The following is a 20184-nucleotide window of genomic DNA, read 5'->3' as shown; positions in this document are numbered from 1 at the left end:
AGTGAATATATTTAGGAGAAATTACATAATTCGACATACTTCACTATCATATATACTATTATTACATATACTTTTAAAATATTACTTATCTTACTACTAAGAATTTCCTTCCATATATTGAGAAAAATATACTTAGATACATGTACTTTTGCTGCCATATACACTAATATAGAAACAAAGGCGAGTGAGATGAGGAGGTAGACAAGCAATATTTGTTATGTATCTGAGATACGTGTGGATCGTACTAGATACACACTATATACATGAATTTGATCGATGTGATTAACATGTATTCGAGAAACTAAATACATAAGAAAGTAGCGAGACAAATGGGAGAAATGCAAGGGAGGCGAGAATGTTTGGTTATGTATCTTAGATATATGTGAATCCGTTTGGATACAATATATCTAAAACAAATTTGACCCCATATACCCTGAGATACATGTACCTGGACATATATGAATGCACCAAAAATGTAGTAAGATAAGTAATATTGCAAACTAGAGTGTATCTAAATAATTAATTTATAAACTATTGAAATTTATTTAAGTTTTCCATATATTACAAAAAATAATTTAACTTTGCTACATCTTAAACAACTATGTGCACTTTGACCTAATGTAAAAAAATGATAGGATAAATTTCTATCTAGTAAAAATTCTAACATAATTAGTGAAATCGTCGGGAACCTTCGCAATAGCTATCATAGTAAACTTAATTATGCTTCATAAGTGGGTTGTTCATGGTTATGGTTAGCAACCAAATCGAAACGCAATTCGAACCAAGTCGATTTAAAAAAACATATATTTGATTTAATTTGGTTAGGTTTGGTTTTTAAATTTTGAAAATCGATATTATTTGGTTCGTTTTTGGTTTTACTAAAAAATAACCAAATCGAACCGATAAATTAGATATATAGATTTTATAATTATTTATATATTATTCATAAATAAATTAAAAATATTTTGTTAAATTTCAATTAATGAAGTCTTTAACTTTACCATTTTCTCAAGCTCAACACTATAACCCAAGTATAACAATCTCAAATTCAAATCCATCAAAATTCATTTTAGTCTTTATTTTACTGTATTTCAGATAAAATAGTCGCATTTTCTCTTAAATGAATCACTTTGTTCGTGTAATGATAACTCTAATATTGCTTAATTGCTTGATTCAACCGACATTAGCTTTTATGTAGATTGTTCACGTACGTGTTGGGTCTATTGAGGTATGTACGTCCTAAAAAAATTATTACTTTCAAACCGAATAAATCATAGAAACTGAACCAAACCGACTATAACCAAACCAATGATTATTTTTTTTGTTTGGTTCTAGAAATTTAAAAAACCGACTAGATTGGTTTGGTTTTGGTTTTAATCAATAACCAAACCAAACCGAACCATAATTATAGTTAACATATTTACGGGTTGTAGCTACATTTTAATTGTGGGTACATTTGTATTATTCATTTAGTTTTGTATAAACTCTAAATAATGTATTTATACAATTACAAATATCAAAAGTGTAAACAGTTATACAAATTCTGAACTACACAAAAATTACACAAATTTAAATTATACAAACGTTCAAATTATACAAAATTAAAAAATTGAGCCGCATAATTATAAAAAGTAGATCCCGAATTGTAATTAAGACAAACTATAGTTATGTTAACTAATTAACTAGTATATGTTTGCTTATACGCGTAATTTCTGTTGATAAATTTTAGTCCATTAAAATTGATTTCATAGGCTGGGCCCTAAACAAATTGGGCTCCAATCCCAACAATTGTTTGGGCTGGCCCAGAATCCCACACTGAACCTTTGAGTTGTTCAGCAGCTTCTTCTTCTTCTTCCAATTTTGTAGTATCAAAATATCAGTCAAACATTGCCATTAACAAAACAGCTAAAATTCTCTGAATTAATTGTAGTTTCGAGTGCTTCAACAGTTCTCTAGCTACTCTTAGGTGCACTATTTCTTGCCATTTATTTTTTCCCAGTTTTTTTTTTTTTTGTTTTTTGGTTAATGGAAGATTCGTCTTGTTGTTATGATTTTCCAGATTTTTTGTTCTCTCTGGGGGATAAAGGGACATGGGTTTTCATATTTACAGTTATTTGTACAGTTTTATGATAAAAATTGAAAAATTTGCCGATGGTTTATTATAGCTAAGGCTCATAGATCCCTTTTAGCTGTTTCTTTTTCTGTTGTTCCTTGATTTATACTTGGAATTTCAAGATGAAATTTTCAACTTTGGACATAATTAAAAATGAATGGAGTTGTTTATCTGTACCATAGAAAAGTAGATAATCATGATTTATCAAAAAAAGTGGATAAATCATTGATTTTTGGCACTACTGTGCATGTGAATGTGTTCAATTTAAAGAATGGTAAAGAATTTGTCTTTGTTGTTGGAAAACTTGATTGTGGTGACTACGAAACGATTAAAGGTTTGGACTAATCAAAATGAAAAAAAGAAATGTTAGTAAAGCTTTGTAGCAAAAGGTTGAGCGACTTCATCATTTACTTTGAGTAACATTTGTGTGCCCAAAGATGATAGAGTACTGTCGATTTTCGTGCGAAGAGCATCTGTGTACTTATTATTGATTTGTCATTTCGTTGAGGCAAATGTGACAATTTACTCTAAACTGTGTATATTGGGGTTTATGCGAATTTCAGACTTGTTGTCTGTGTGATGTTGTTTGTGGCTATACTTTTTTGCTACTTTCATACATTTGTATTTCATATATTCTAAGTAATTTGTCATTTATTAGGTTACACATACATTTGTTTCACCTGTCTCGGGAGATTTGTTAAATTTCATCAATTGGTTTCTGCTGGAACTATATGGATCAGAAAATGAATGTATATATCTGGGACATGGATGAAACCCTCATATTACTAAAGTCATTGATAAATGGGACATATGCTGAGGCATTCAATGGATCCAAGAATGTACAGAGTGGTGTAGAAATTGGGAAGATGTGGGAGAATCATATTCTTCAGATATGTGATGATCACTTCTTTTATGAGCAGGTTAGTTAATCTTCTTATAATATATTGGACCAGAGAACTAATACACAGTCTTCATGAATCCTGCTGATCATGGACTAATGCTTGTTTAACTCTGTTATATGGATTTTCAGGTTGAAAACTGTAATATGCCATATTTAGATGTCTTGAAACAATATGATGATGGTAAAGATCTCGCTGAATATGATTTCAATAAAGATGGCTTTGGTCCGCCAAGTGATGATCTTAATAAAAAGAGATTAGCATACCGTCATCGGGCTGTAGCACAGAAGTACAAAAAGGTACTATTGTATTTTTTGTTTTGACTATTTTTAAAAGGTCCATTTTCTGATTGAAGGAGGCTAATGAATGGTGCCAGACTGAAATATCTACTCTGTTCGGTACTTGGTAGTGAAGATCATTGATATTCCACTCTGATGTTACCAACTTGATAAGCAACCATAATATTGCACCTTTTACGAGATTTTGTGTTAGTTGATGTGGTTCTCTAGTTTTTCTAATGTTCTATGTTCGTTTCATAACTAGGATAAGTGATACATAGCATGGCTACTCATAGAAAAAAGACGTTATAAATAGCATGGCTGAGTCTCTAACTTGGTTTGTTCCTAGTTTTGGCTAAAACAAGAATGCTCATGATTTTGGTGTGTGAAAGTTGCATTCAAGAAAGTTATGCATCTAGATCATATGAACCATTTATCCCTTCCATTACCTGAGGATATGTAGGTAATCTACAAAATAGCTACTCGAATTGACTAAAGAGGGAAGAGTTTTTTCTCCTTCTCAAATTAAATATTCTCGTTTCTACCGACCGGTTGTTCTGAAAAAGACATGACATTGACTGTTATTAATGTTAAGACCATACCAAGAACTTTATAGATCTTAGTACTAAGATGAAGCTTTTAGAGGTTGTATATGATCTCTATTGGTGTTGGGGTCATTAACTTCACACTGGGGCCTGGGCCATACATGATGTATCGATCGTGAAAGAAACTGCTTATGGTATTCCACTCTGCTCAACAGTCTCCCTTTTGACCAAAGGAAAATATATACTGCAGCTTAACTTTGTTACTAGAAGTTGTGCTTCTATTTGAATATTTTGAGTATAACATAACATAACTATAACAACTTTCATTTACCATTTGTTGTAGGGGTTGCATAGTATTCTTGACCAAGACATGATTAAATCGTGGAGCGAGCTTTATGACGTCACTGATAGTTATACTGACATGTGGTTCTCAGCAGGTAGGTTACTCTAGATTCTATCACTATAGTGAATCATCTTGCCGTATGGATTTTAATTTTGGACTGAGGATAGAATATCACTAATGTGGTGGACTGGCATAGAACATATTTTTTTGCTGTGTTTGTGTATTTTGGAGTGACATGTATTCATGTGTTTGTATAGGCACATAATGCTTTAAAAAAAAAAAACTGCGCCGAAGAAGTTAATTTACTATAGGTGAACTGCAGGTCCATAAATATACATCTCTTCCTAATCCGTTTTACAGATATAAATTATTGTAAAAAGCACTTTAATCAATTGCAGTGAAATAAAACTTTTGAATGCACAATTTAACAGATATACCAAACTTTGTATTCTTAAAAGCTGGAAGGACGCCTTCATTGGAAATCATCAAATAAGACCAGATAATTATAAACTACCTCAACTCAACTGAGACTTCCCAGGATACTGTCTATCCTGTTTGCCCCCTTATGTGAAGTGATCGAAAATCTATCTTCTTTCTTCTAGGTTTTCTTCAGTTATGTTAGATCCATGCATTCCTTTCGATGTACTAGAGAAGACCTCAAAAGGGATTCCAGACTCCTAGTTCTCTAGAAATCACAAATCTTAACCTATTTCTAGTATCTTGAATTTCCAAAACTTGCCCTTATTTCAATTTGAGAACTTTAGAGTCCTGTTCTTTTTCTTTTTCTTTTTCATTTCTAAAGCAATTGGGGCATCAAAAACTATAAAACTACTCTACTACTTTTCCATCCACCTTTCAGTTGTCGTGGGAGGAGGTGAGATAATATTGTTGAAGAGAAGAGGATAGAAATATATTAAGAGCAGTTGTACATTCTGATATTCTATATAAGAGTAACAAATAAATACATATAAGAAATATGTAAGTTGGCAAAATGCTAAATTTGCTAGTTAGCAACTTAGAAGTAAACGCATGAGGTTAAAATTCTAAACTAATTTCCTCTTGTTACCTTATTTCTCAAAGCAGCTCCTGCCTTTTTGCGAAGTGCATTAGTATCATTTTCATCTGCCAAATCTTTCTTTTGCCTCTTCTATTGCCTTCTGCTTGCCTTTTTTACTTTTGGCTCACTGTTTTGTTGATGTTGTAAACATACCAGCACTTAGTGCTGTTTTATCATCAATGAAATGCCACTTTCTATTTTTTAAAAAACATTTTCATATGTTGCTTCTAAAAAGAAAAATTTTAATTTGTCTTCTCTCTCTGTCTATTGTGCACACAGGAGACTCGCAAGAGAGATTTGCTTCTCTTGTTTTCTTATTTGGTACTCCCACTTGCGGTGATGTTTCCACTTTCATTTTAGTCAATGCCTTAACATTTGAGCGACTTCACCTGTCTCTGAGGGAAGGCTTATTCTTTGCCTTCTCCACTTGATAGAAATTAGTTATTTCTGCCTGAGATACTCCTCAAGGAAGAAAATAGTTATACATGCCAGAGATACTGGTTAAGGAAGTTATCAGGCAGTAAATATATCTCAGGGGGTCATAGTGGTCTCATCTCGTAGTTAATGGGTCAAACTGCGGCTTGCCCTCTTATTATTTTGATAACTTTGGATATGGACGCATATTTGGAGCCATCATTGTTAGATACAAGTTGGAAATAAGATATTCTTCTCTGAGGCCCTCAGCTTTTCTGATTACAAGCTAGTTTTTAGGCGTTGGCGGTAATTCCAGTTACTTTCTGCACTTTTTTTGTGTTAACACTTTTTGAAGTGTTTTTCTTCTATTCTGGGTTCTCTACAGAAAAATGATGATGCTTTTATGCGTAGGGTGTATGTGATTTGCTTGCTTAAATGCTCTCCTTCTCCTTCCAATGCAGCTAGGGCTTGCTTGGAACAGTGTGCAGTTGGGGATCGAGATTTAGCCTCCTCTACTGTTTCTACCAATGATGCAGGAGATACTTTAATCCAGCATGTGAATATCTTGGTGACCTCGGGATCATTGATACCCAGCTTAATTAAATGCTTGCTCTTTCGCCTGGGTGATTTATTCCCTAGCGAAAATGGTTAGTTTCTTTCGTCATTTTAATATTTAACCTTTCTGACTACTCCTAGTTTAGAATCTTGATTGAGGTATTTTGTTTTTCATTAAATTAACCTTTCACCGTTTGTGCCCTAAACAAAGTTACAATCCGTGGTCGAGTTTTATGACATATAAATTACATGAACTTTTGGAAAATAGCACTGCTGTCTCCAGCTAGTATTTTTGTGTTTAGAACTTGGCATTCTCCCTTCAGAAATAAGGGTGGTCTGCCCCATTATCCCTGAGCTTTGAAGTTACAATAGTGGATTCTCGGTGCCCAAAACAAAGAAAAAACAGCATCTCCCTTTAGGAGCTGAATACATATATGTTTAAAATAAATTATGCCTAAGCTCGCGCATATCCTGTCACAACCACTCATCTAGGTCCCCAATAGTTAATATTCATCCTCTTCCATGTTTATCAGCGTATAATAATGCAACGTGCAACTTCTGGGAGCATGCTCTTACCACATGTATCATCATTTTTTTCAGTTTACAGTTCATGGGAAGTGGGCAAGCTCCAGTGCTTTTCATGGATAAAGGAGCGGTTCAATGGGCCAAACGTGCAATTTTGTGTTATCGGAGATGGATGGGAAGAATGTGAAGCAGCAGAAAGTATGAGATGGCCATTTGTCAAAATTGACCCGCTGCCCAGCAGTTTTCATCGGTTTCCAGGCTTAACACCAAAGGATCTGGGCCACTACTTCTCCGTTGTGTATGGTAATTGTGACGAAAAAGATAACTAATATACTAGCTCCTTCTGGCAATTGATCATGTTAATAGGTAGCTTACTGAGAAACTTCAGTTCATGCATCAATAGCTTTTTCACCAACAAAGTCACTTTGACATAAACTGGTGAAGGCTCTTTATAAAAAAAAATTCATTTTTTGCAATGAGAGAATTCCTCTAAATTATGTCTGTATAGTGAACTTCTCCTTGCTTTTTTAGTCTCTTCTGTTATGGCTCAACGGCTAAGATGTATAATTCATGTATAATCTATGCATATCGGCTAGAAAAAGTAAATAATATGTCTTGCTGGCTATGCTGTAAGGTTTTGTAGGGTTGTAAATGGCCTATAAAACCAATACAATTAGGGGTCGTTTGGTGTGAGGAATATGCATAAATAGTGATGGGATAAGAAAATAATGATGTAATAAAAATTTATGTCTTGTTTGGTTGCCATGTTTGGGATAATTTATCTCACCATTTATACCATAGTGATGGGATAAGCTATCCCATAGGATAATCTTGGGATAACTTGTTTTCAACCAAGCGATTCCGTAGTCCACTGAGATTATATATAAATATTATGATAAAATATCAATAAAATCATCATGAACAAGTAAAAATGAACGGATGACATCTTTATTATCTTTTCTATTCAGGAATGCAGAAACAAGGATCAATGTAAAATCAATCACTTTCAATGAAGTGATACATAGATATTAAAAAGATCATTTTCTAATGTATGTTGATGAAATAAAATCAATCGGCTAGTCTGTTTTCGCAGATCACAATTCCAAATCTAGAGCCGATAATATTTTTGATTGATCCGATAATACCTTACTTGAATAGATATTGTTAAATTAAAATGATTTATAATCTAGTTTGTTCAACTAAAAAAAAAAAAAAGAGGAGTGTTAAATTAAAAAAAACATATAAATCATTCTATTTTGTTTTATTTTCATATCTGAATTATTACTTATTAGTTTGAGAAAAACAGCTATATATTTCAACTTTAGAAAATTTAACAATAAACTATTAATATTAACAGTGCCGTAGTCAATTTTATCAAGGGTGTTCAAACTTATAATTTTTTTTAAAAAAATAAAACGATAATTTAAATTACAAAACAAATAATCAAGTTAAACAATATCTAATTAAATATAAGAATACTTTTAATAGAATTACAAGTGTATAATTCAAAACTAACATAAAGAAAATAAACTACTATTGAACATAATTCAAAAATATTTTTATGATTGTACTCAACGAGGTTTCATATCCTGTTTTCTAATAGACTCATTAGATATAGTACGAGTTACTTTTTTTCTACATAAGACACTATACAAACGTCTAAAAACTCATCGTATATTCGGTTGCGCAAGTCATTTTTAATATACTTCATTGCTGAGAAAGCTCTTTCGACGGTTGTAGCAACAACTGGCAAAAGCAAAACAAATTTCACTAAGCGAAATATAAATAGATAAGTTAAATTTTTCGTTGTCTCTATCAATTTTCTTGAAAATTCACCAAATCCACCTAAATCAGAGAATTTTTTATCAGTATCGCTTACATCGATAATGTAATTGGTAAGTTGATTTTGAATCAATGCTTTGTTTTTTAGAAGAACGTGACAACATTTCTAATTGATTTATCGTTGTTTCTTTATTTGGTTGACTTAGGAAAGTCGAACTTTTTTTTGGTACTCTATTATAATAATTCCTCATGTCCATTGAAACTTGAACTAAAATATTAGGTTGATTATTTTGTTATAAAATAAAAGAACGAGAAAAAAAAGAGAGAATTATTGAGATTTTATTCTTAATAATATGGTGATATAATTTGGATAATTGTGTCTCCTATTTATAGAGATAAAAAACCTTATTTCATAAGATTTTTTCAAAAAATAAATTAAGAAAATCTTATTCTACAATAAAAAGGTATTAAAATTTAAGGAAATAATTCAATTTCAATTGAAAAATCCACAAGTAAATAGTATTAAATTTTAATTGAGAAAATTAATTAGTGTTAGAGGGGATTCGACCTTGGATTTTCGGAGAGATTCATGATACAATTGACCAACATACTACTAAATGTTTATGTTAAGACTAAGCATGTTTTTTTAATAATAAAATTGTCAAAAATAATTAAAGAAAAATGAAACATCCCGCGGGAAATCAAACCCGGACAAAGTGTAGGGATGCCCTAGCTATTGCCAACTCTATTGTGTCTTACTAAATTATTTTAGGAGGTCCAACTTTTATATATACCAATATTAAATTAAAATTTTACGTATACATATATATATATATATATATATATATATAATTTTTTTTTCAACAAAGACTGTCCAATTGGACACCCTGGAGCCTACGTGGCTCCGGCCCTAAATATTAATTAAAAATTAATGATCAAAGAAAAAATTAAAATTTTTTTCTTATCCTACTCCACTAGCTTATAAATATTTTTAACTTCACCCTCCCCCAACCCACTCACTCATCCCCTCTTTCCCCCTTCCTCCACAAAGTTGATATTATTTTATTTTTAAAGAATAAAAATTCTACGTCATCTTATTTAATTCTCAGCTCCTAATTTATTTATTTATTTATTTTATTTACAATTTCTCATTTTATGTTAGATATATACATATATTTTTAAAATTTCTTTTCTACCTATATATCGAATATAACATAAATAATTTTTTTATAAAAATACGTAAATTTTTTTCATACTTATATATCTAACATAAAATGAAAAAAAATTAAAAGCGAAAGGTTAGATGGAGTGGATACAATTAATTTTTTTTTAAAAAAAATATATAAGTTAGTATATAAAGAGGGTGGTTGTGGGGTGTGCGGGGGGGTGGTGGTGTTAAAAAAGTTAAATACTTTTACATTATAAAAGAAAGTGAAACAAAATAAAATAGAAAATGTGTGTAGGGGGGTGGGGGGTGAGTGCAAGTGATGGAAAAGGTTAATTAAAATAAAAGTATTTACATTTTATTTTATAGAAAATATATTATTTTCTTGAATAATGATTTGTTTATTTTAACTTTATTAATAATTTATTTAGTTTTTGTCAACGTGGTATGTTTGTTCATGTGTAGTAGGATGGGATTGTGACAATTTCTTTTAAATTAAAGAGAGAATATTGATGAGAGAGTTATAAAAAAAGAGGTGTGTTTCTCATATTTTCAATAATTTAGGTCTAAAATTAAAAAAAATAAAATAATTTAAATATGTTTTGACGAGAAAAAGTGATATGAGTTTTCCTAAGCCTTCGAGAGAATAAATTTTTCCAGTGAACAGTAAAAACTAATTTTCAGAAGCTAATGTTTTTCTCTTAAAAGTTCTTTTTATATAAAAAAAAGTACAATTAAAAATATTTTTAAAAAACTTGGTCAAATGCTCAAATTTGTTTTTAAAATGTATTGGTCAAATGCAGATTATTTTCAATGAAAAGTACTTTTATGAAAAATATTTTTCAAAATGAATTAATTTTCGAAGTTTGATCAAATATATTATTAATGAGTCCGACTTCAAAACAAATATTTACCAAAAAAATCCTTCCTAAAAGCACAAACCAATCATACCGCTTTGCCTAAATAGTCAAACTATCCCTCACCCATCACCACCATTAACCCCACCAACTTCAACTATAAAATAAAATATAAATATTCTTAAAAGTTAATCATAAATGAATGAGTTGAATTGGCGGAATAAATTATGGTAGATTTCAAGTCATGAAAATGAATTTTTCTTTGATAAGATATATATCTACACGCTTTTTTATAAATTCAAATGAATCGAATTATAAATTAGATATTAAATATTAGGTAAAAATAAAAAAAAATCATGTACGTCTAGTCTACTGAAATAATAAATAATAAATAGAAACACGATAATGTATCCTAACAATATTTTCTTAAATTGGGATATATCAAATCTAGTGACGTACTAATAAACAACTAGTTTAGCCCAAAAGGAAATATGAATATCTCAAGTACAGATTGCAATATCTGTATCTGATATAAACAAACAAATAAAAAAATAGCATTCATAAAAAAAAATGCAATAATTCGATTATTTTGACATCTTTATAAGTCTTGTTCCAATATTCAATAAATTATAATTAAGACTTATCTAATCCTAATTACATCTTTCCTCCTATGTCTTTTTCTAAAATCAAATTATAAGAACTTTGATTAACATTTTATAATGTATGTTTTGATCATATTGATATGCAAAAAGTTATGATTTATATTTTATAATACTTTTTGTATGATTTTTGAATGGTTTAGAACTAATATAATCTAATTATCTTTGAAATTAGTTAAATTAATTTTCAAAAAATGTAATTATGACAAATAAAATTGAATGGAGGAGTATTTTCTTCTTTTGCTCGTCATCTTTTGACAAATTATGAAATAATAATTTTATTTTTATTATACCCTCAACTTACTAATATTGAACTAATATTATAGAAAGTGATGTAATAATATCAATTTAAGATAATATCAATTAAATAAATTATAATTAATTGTGAACAAATAAAAATAAACTGATATAAAATCAATCGCTTTCAATGAAGTGATACATAGATATTCAAAAAAGTCATATTCTAATATATGTTGATGAAGTAAACTCAATTGATTAGTCTGTTTTCTACGGCTGGTGTTACAAATCACAATCCAAATCCAGATCATATATATTGTTAAATAACAACGATATTTATAATGTGTTTGGTCAAAAAATAATTTAAAGTGACGAGTTTTCTTAAGCGTTTTTTTAAAAAAAAGTATAGTTAAATATATTTTTTTAAAACTTGGTCAAATGCTCAAAAGTTATTTTTTAAAGTTATTGGTCAAACATAAATTATATTTCATTAAAAAATATTACTCTATATTTAAAAACGTTCTTCAAAATGAATCAAACTTTGACCAAACATATTTTGATGAATTAAACCTCAGAACAAATATTTATTGAACAAAACATATCAAAAAGAATCCTCATGTAAACACAAAATAAAAAAAATCCAACATAATATTTGATAAATTATCTTTTATCTTAATGAATAATCTTAATAACTCAATTGATAAATTGATCGACTGTTTACGTATGATGTAAACCCTAAATCTCAAACCACTATGAAAACTGGGGTGCTTCACGAAAATCATGTGTATTCCCAAAATACTTCTCTCTGAAAGCACTGACCGATATAGTGCAGTCACTCCCTAATACCAAACTAGTACTCCATCCGTCCTAGATAATTTTTTAAATATTAAAATTCAAATAAATTTAATTTTAATTTTAAATTTTTCTAATAAATTTTAAATAATTAATTGTTGTGAGTTATCTACGTAGTTTATAAATTATATAAATTTTATTTTAAAAATAATAAAAGATTTCATTTATAAATTTTTAATCAAACTTAAATTGTTTGATTCTTAAAATGAAATATGTCAGATAAGTTAGGACAGAAAACTTTGAGTAATAATTGTCATACATTCTATATTTATTTAGCTTTGTAAACTTTTCAAATTGTTTTAAAAATGTAACAGGACAAATAAAAGTGAACGGAGGAGGAAGTAGTATATAGCTATCTTTATGAATTTATAAGTGCAGTTTCATTCAAAATAAACTTCATTTTCTATTGTGGTAGCCATGGATAACGGGAGCAAGCAACTACACATCCTCTTCCTTCCTTACTTCGCCACTGGTCATATCATTCCATTAGTTAACGCCGCCAGGCTATTCGCCTCTCACGGCGGCGTCAAAGTCACCATCCTCACTACCCACCAAAACGCCTCCCTCTTCCGATCTTCTATTCACAACGACGACGACGTAATCTCTATAGAGACACTTATTTTCCCATCCACTGAAGTTGGATTGACCGAAGGGATCGAGAATTTCAGTTCCGCCTCTTCAACTGCAATCGCGGGCAAAGTATTTCACGGAATTTATCTTCTGCAGAAACCAATGGAAGATAAAATTCGTGAAATTCATCCTGATTGTATCTTCTCTGATATGTATTTCCCATGGACCGTCGATATCGCACTGGAACTCAAAATCCCGAGGCTATTGTTCAACCAATCCGGCTACATGTACAATTCCATTCTCTACAATCTTAGGGTTTACAAACCTCATGAAAAACTCATCAATGAAATGGAATCTAATAGTATTAATTTCTCGGTTCCGGGTTTACCTGATAAGATTGAGTTCAAGCTGTCGCAACTTACAGACGATCTGATTAAGCCTGCGGATGAGAAGAATGCTTATGATGAATTGCTTGATCGAATCAGAGAATCTGAGGATCGAAGCTATGGTATCGTTCACGATACTTTTTACGAGCTAGAACCTGCTTACGCTGAGTACTATCAGAAGGTGAAGAAAACCAAATGTTGGCAAATTGGTCCCATTTCCTATTTTTCTTGTGGAAAAAGAAAAGAGCTTTTTAGTTCGGCGGCGGATGAAAGTAACTCATCTGTTGTAGAGTGGTTGAACAAACAAAATCACAAATCGGTTCTCTACGTCTCTTTCGGGAGCATGGTTAGATTCCCAGAGGAGCAACTCGCTGAAATCGCAAAAGCTCTAGAAGCTTCTGCCGTCCCTTTCATTTGGGTAGTGAAGAAGGACCAATCAGCAAGAGCCACGTGGTTGCCGGAGAGTTTGTTGGATGAGAAAAAAGGTCTGATTATTAAAGGGTGGGCGCCGCAACTAACCATCTTGGACCATTCAGCGATAGGAGGATTCATGACACACTGTGGATGGAATTCGGTGCTGGAAGCCATCATCGCCGGGGTGCCGTTGGTGACGTGGCCAGTTTTTGCTGAACAATTCTACAATGAAAAGCTTGTGGAGGTTATGGGGCTAGGAGTGAAAGTAGGGGCAGAAGTCCATAACTCCAACGGAGGTGTTGAGATATCAAGTCCTGTGTTAAGGAGCGAAAAGATAAAAGAAGCCATTGAGAGGTTAATGGAAAATTCGGAAATAAGAGAGAAAGCAGAGAGTATGAGTAAGATGGCTAAAAATGCGGTGGAAGAAGGTGAATCTTCATGGAACAATCTCAGTGCTCTCATTGATGATATCAAGAATTTTACTTGTTGTTGATTGAAGATGATGGATTAACAGTTTAAAGTTTTAGTGTTTCTAATATGCATGCAAGAATGGTAGTCTATCTAATATGTACGTACTAGTTAGTACAACTTAAATAAAGACAAATACTTTTATGGTAAACTGCGGTATGTACTAGGGATCCGACTCCTCTCCATTTCTTTTCTCTTCATTTTCTCTAAGTTTTTATTTGGATTAGTGACACATGACATAGGTTAAAATTTAATTTTCAAAATAAATCTCTAACCATGATTTAATTGATATAATACATTATATATTAAGTATTAAAAATTATTATATTAATAGAACTACCTTAGCAACATATTATCTTGAACATAAATATAGGGGGAAAATTCTCTTCCTAAATTTCTTTTATACGTAAGATTTTTTTAAATTTTCTTTTGAATAATCTTTTTATCTAATTAACTGAATAGAAGTATAGAAACTATAATTAATTATCATATGTACTGGTATCACCGTATTCGTAATCTTATTATGAAATTGAAATTAGTTTGTTAAAATGGCTTGATTATCTCTTGGTAATTTATTAATCACAGATCAATATGCTTTTAACAAAAGATTACAATAAAAATATTATATAAATATATGCAGAATATTATTGTTGGTGGTTTGGGAACAATCGATTTTAAGATTATTTGGTAGAAGTATAATAGTAGTATATTTTGAGATGGTATTTAAAGAGTAAAAAAATAAAAAATTAACTGAATTATATCGATATCAAAGAGAAATCGATATGATTGGGATAATATTAGAAAGTCTTATTTTAATTATATATTATAAAATATCCAAAATAAAAATAGATGGTATAACTTTTAAAAAATAATTGATCGAACCTTACTATATTCCCTTGAAAAGTCATCTTGAAAATTCCTTAAAGAGATCGAAATGTTGAAAATTCCACCACAAATTCATGGAAAATTTCATAATGAGACCAAAATCTCAAATATTTAGTAAATTCATGAAATATTTTTAAAGAAATCAAATCCAAATTATCTTAATTAGAGAAATATGTCACTAACGGTGCTCGAATTATGAAGATCAAACTATAAAATTGTAACGACCTGTTTAGTCGTTTTGAGCAGCAGATTTTATTTTTGGAAAAACAGGCTGAGATGACGGAACCCACGACAGGTCGTCATGGGCACGACGGACCGTCGAGGGTGTCTCGTTTCAAAACACTTAGAAATTCTGAAAAATGGGTACTGAAATCGACTCTCTGAACTTCGTAACGGAATGGCAGGACGGACCGTCACAGACGTGACGGACCGTCACAGACTCTTCAGAGAATTGAGTCTCTGAACTCTGTGACGGAGCAGCAGGACGGACCGTCGCAGGCACGACGGCCCGTCACAGGCTGCGTAATCCCAGGCGGAGTCGAATTTTTTTAATGTTCTAAGGGACGTTTTTGACTATTCCGGCTTATAATTATAAAGTTAGTGATTTAATATTAACAACTCAATTACTTGGGGGCTAAAAGAGGTAACCTTGAGTAAATTAGTGGGTTATTATTGTCATCTTTTATTCTTAATTATATGCTAATTAGGGTAAAAGAAAGAGCGTTTGAATAAGAAAAAGAAAAGAACAGAAAGAGAGAGAGAGGGGGGATCGAACGAGAAAGAGGAGAAACGAGAAGAAGAACAAAGCTTTGGGAACTTGCTTGCTTGATTTCTAATCTTCGATGGAGGTAGGTTATGGTTTTTATACTATTCGTAGTTAACTCTTAATAGCGAATGATATGTGTTGGGTTGTATTGTAAAGTCTTCTATATGCTTAATTGTATTCTTGCATGAATGTGATTATATAATTGTGATGAAATAAGCATGATGAAGCTATTGAATCCCAAATCTTGAAAACCCCTTGTTAATGATGATGCCTTGGTATAAAAGAAGGCTTGATGAACTAAAGTAATGAGATTGATGATGCCTTGGTATAAAAGAAGGCTTGATGAACTAAAGTAATGAGATTGATGATGCCTTGGTATAAAAGAAGGCTTGATGAATTAATAGAATGAGATTAGTGGAGCGGGTGTCACGAACCGACACGTAGAATTAGGGGATCGAGTGTCACGAATTGACACGTAGAATTAGGGGATCGGGTGTCACGAACCGACACGTAGAATTAGGGGATCGGGTGTCACGAACCGACACGTAAAACTAGGGGATCGGAGTGTCACGTTCCGACACATAGTAGTAAGGGAGCGGAGTGTCACGTACCGACACAAGAATAAAGGTGATGAATCTTGAAAGATGCTAATATACTCAATCTAATGAACCTAATTCCCAAATGAGTATGATATGGAGGCTTGAGTCCTCATGAGTGTACTTGATGTTATTTATCAAAGATTCTTGTACATGGTGTTGCTACAGATTGAGTTTTGTAGTTGATTTATGATATTATTTGATGCATATTGCTTTCTATTTTGAGTTGGCCGATGATATCTACTCAGTACCCGTGTTTTGTACTGACCCCTACTTGTATGTTTTCTTTTTGATTATTTGTGGAGTGCAGCAAACGTGCCGTCGTCTTCAACTCAACCGCAACTCTAGCCAGTCTTCATTACTCCGGATTTCAGGGTGAGCTAATGTTTCTAGCTTGGAGTGGATCTTCTTCTTCATGTCTCGATGCCTTGAAGTTCCGGCATGGACTAGCATTTTTGTTTATTCTAGCTTTCTAGATACTCTTAGCTTTAGTAATTTGAAGTAGATGTTCTTGTGATGATGACTTTCAGATTTTGGGGATAATAATAAATGTTTGAGTTTTAGAAGTTATTTAATTTATTTTGTTAATGAGTTTTTAAGTCTTCCGCAATGTATTTAGTTCATTATGTTTGGAATGATGGGGTTAGATTGGTTGGTTCGCTCACGGATAAATGTGGGTGCCAGTCACGGCCCGATTTGGGTCGTGACAAAAATTATGTTACTTCATATTTTTTTTGTGATTGCAATTTATTTTCTGTCACTTTAAAATATACAAACAAGTGGGGACGCCTAGTGAGACCAAATTTGTCCTTCATCTCTTCTCTGTCAAATTAAATTTGCAAATCTGAAGCCGTAAAGGTGACCGCAATGAGTACTTTAAGTATCATCTTTGAGTTTCATCAAGTCTACACTCTGTCAATCCTTAAAGCATGGCATTTGTAGACATTGAAATTTATAGGACTAGACATTAAAATTTGTGGGACTCGACAAGTGTGTTTAATTTAAGTTGAGATTCTACAAGGCGTGTTCAATCTCAATTAGCATTCTTGGAGGTTACTCAACCATAAGTCTAGTTCATATATACAGGGTACTATATTCCCTTGATAAGACATCTCGAAAATCCTATAAAGAGATCGAGATCTCGAAAATTCTATAAAGAGATTGAAATCTCAAAAATTTCATAAAGAGATCGAAATCTCAAAGTATTCCATATAAAGATCGAAATCTCAAAATTCCTCAAATCTCGTATTCCATATAAAAATCGTAGTTCAAGAAATACGCCACTTATGGTCCTCATATTATAGAAATCAAGTACAAATCATCCAAGTTCGAGAAATACGTCACTAACGGCCCTTGAATCAGTAATTAAATCTCATTAGAGGAGGAACAAAATTGTACATGCAATATTTATTGATAAAATCACGTTTCTTCATATTCTATTTCTAATTGCAATTTATTTTCTGTCACTTTAAAATTTTTTGCAAACACAAATATCGACCAAAAGACGTTATTTTTCCTTTTAAAAAAACATCATCCATAAATGAAAATAGAAACTATAAATATTATGCATATCCAACTTCACTTTGAGACTACAGGATCAACAACTTATCCGTTGACCTAGTTATAAATATTTTTCAAGGGTAGATCTAAATTTTAAGGGTGCAGATTTTATTTAAATTAATAACTTTTAAAGTAGATTTATGTTTATTATTCGCATTATACCCACTAATATGTTGAAGATAGTTAACTATGAACCCATAATTAAATAAGGTGATTAGCTCTGTTATTGAAATATAGTCACGAATTCATGAAATTAAAATGAGAAAAATTGTATAAGTACAACTATCTAATTACGTTGTAGAAAATAAAAGTTTAAATCTTACCTTACACATTTTTAGTCCAAAACGCAATCCGATATACAATATACATTCGTATACCATGATATACAAACTTTCATTTTAGTCTTCTACAAAAATATTTTGAAAATTTGATATACAATATTATACACCCAATATATGAGATTATCCAAATTTACAAGAGATATTTATATACTGATATGTAATAATATACAATATTACATATATTATTATTATACAAATATGAATTTAGTCACACTTCATCCGCTAATTTCTCTAGAAAAAACAAGATGAAATTTTCTGAAATTTAACCCAAAGAAAAAATATCCAATTAAAAATTGGGATCTAAAAGTAAAAACGAAGTAGAAAAAAAGAATAGAGTAGAGGGTGGTCCCTTTGGAAATAAATATGTGCTAGCATCTATCAATACAAAGTAATGGGGCTCTCTTCTAGTGTTTGTAGCTTAGGTTTGAATAAAGTTCCATTACCCATTCCTTAGGCTATAGTCTTTCTTTTTTAGGCATTCAAACATAGAAAATTATTAGTCTGATTAATTTGAATTCGTGTCAATATAAATGTATTAAAAGATATAAAACGATCCTTATTAATCATGTAGCAGTAAATTTTAGATAATCATTTGAAAGTATAATAAGCACATGGTTAAAATGTGCGAGGTTTTTAATTTAAACTTTATCAAATTTAGCCACTAACATATTGCTATTTCTTTGCACAGTGGTTTACTATTGAAGAGTTCTCTCTAGACCACTAGGTCAAGGGTTCGAGGCTGATACACTTTTGAAAAGTAGATATATGATTTTATTACTGTAGAAATTCGATATTCGATAATAACTAAGTATTGGGTGGTTTTTCAGATGACAATGAATGATCCCATATGTATATTGAGTGTATAATATGACATCAAGTTTTTTAATATTTTGTAGAAAAATAAAATATGAAATTTATTGTATATCAAATGTTATTGTATACCGGTTATGTTTTGGGCTATATTTTTGCATTGTAAGCTAGGTAATTGTATATTTTTGAAATTTTTCCAGAATCTTTGTGTTCTTGTTTTGTAATCTAGGTGTTTGCCTCCATATTACAACGAACGAGAATTATATTTGCTTTTATACTATCTGAAAAGAAGTTAAATTTACCCCTTAATCATACTTTTTAGATATATTTTTCTCTTCATCATTTAATTTTGAGTACGTATTTTCTTTAGATGATTAACACTAATGTTCTCAAATACTATCTTATGTGGCAGTCTAAGTAGATATATTTTTATCCTAATTAAAATTTTCCATCATATTCATCCCAACTAACTCAATAAATTCATTTCCCTTGAGATGATTAAGCTCAAGTTCATCTACATTTCTTCAATGGTCTACATGTTTGTAAGTTCCTTCAGAGTCTTGCAAAATTTGGTTTAGCATTTGAATGTTGGGTGTCATTAACTGAACAAGAAAACTCGACATTATATATATATAGATAGATAGATAGATAAATCTGATGAGTGGTAAATATAATTTTTTTCCCCGAAAATACTAAGGCAATATGATCCTTTTCCGTAGTTATAAGCTTCTTTGCCTTCACTTATTAGTTAGATTTGTAGTTTTATTTAATAATCTCAAGAATGATGAGTTGTTCTTTTAATTATTATTCATCATTAAGATATCTTAGTGTATCACAACAAGATCTTTACAATTTTTGCACAAAAAATATTCATTGTAAAATATTTTACGATATTTTTTTAAAAGAACTAAATTCTTAAAATAATGTGCGTCAATTTTTATGAAAGAAACTTGATTTCATATTTATTTACGTGTAACTTTTTAAAAGGAAAAATTAGCTGTGGAAAGATCTGCTTACGGCCCATAACATAGTTGAAAATTGAAAAAATAGTAATTAGACATGATAGTTTTAATAATAATTTTGTTTAACAAAAATATTACCCCATCA

General features: G+C 31.0%; 2 protein-coding genes across 2 annotated transcripts; both read left to right on the top strand.

Moving 5' to 3' along the window:
* The first annotated feature begins 1787 nt into the window (after positions 1 to 1787).
* Positions 1788 to 7223, top strand: LOC101265052 (eyes absent homolog). Its single transcript, XM_004245834.5, has 6 exons — positions 1788 to 1966; positions 2772 to 3033; positions 3144 to 3311; positions 4179 to 4272; positions 6111 to 6296; positions 6805 to 7223. Exons 2-6 carry the CDS (start codon positions 2845 to 2847, stop codon positions 7056 to 7058), a joined length of 891 nt encoding a protein of 296 aa, XP_004245882.1. The 5' UTR covers positions 1788 to 1966; positions 2772 to 2844; the 3' UTR covers positions 7059 to 7223.
* Positions 7224 to 12556: 5333 nt separating this feature from the next.
* Positions 12557 to 14268, top strand: GAME3 (glycoalkaloid metabolism 3). Its single transcript, NM_001247690.1, is given in 1 exon segment — positions 12557 to 14268. A coding segment is annotated over 1 exon segment (1446 nt). The 5' UTR covers positions 12557 to 12698; the 3' UTR covers positions 14145 to 14268.
* Positions 14269 to 20184: the final 5916 nt, after the last annotated feature.

Source organism: Solanum lycopersicum, chromosome 8 (genome assembly GCF_036512215.1).
Source record: "Solanum lycopersicum chromosome 8, SLM_r2.1".
Lineage (NCBI taxonomy): Eukaryota > Viridiplantae > Streptophyta > Magnoliopsida > Solanales > Solanaceae > Solanum > Solanum lycopersicum.
The sequence above is the reverse complement of the archived record's forward strand: the minus strand, read 5'-3'. Positions and strand labels throughout refer to the sequence as shown.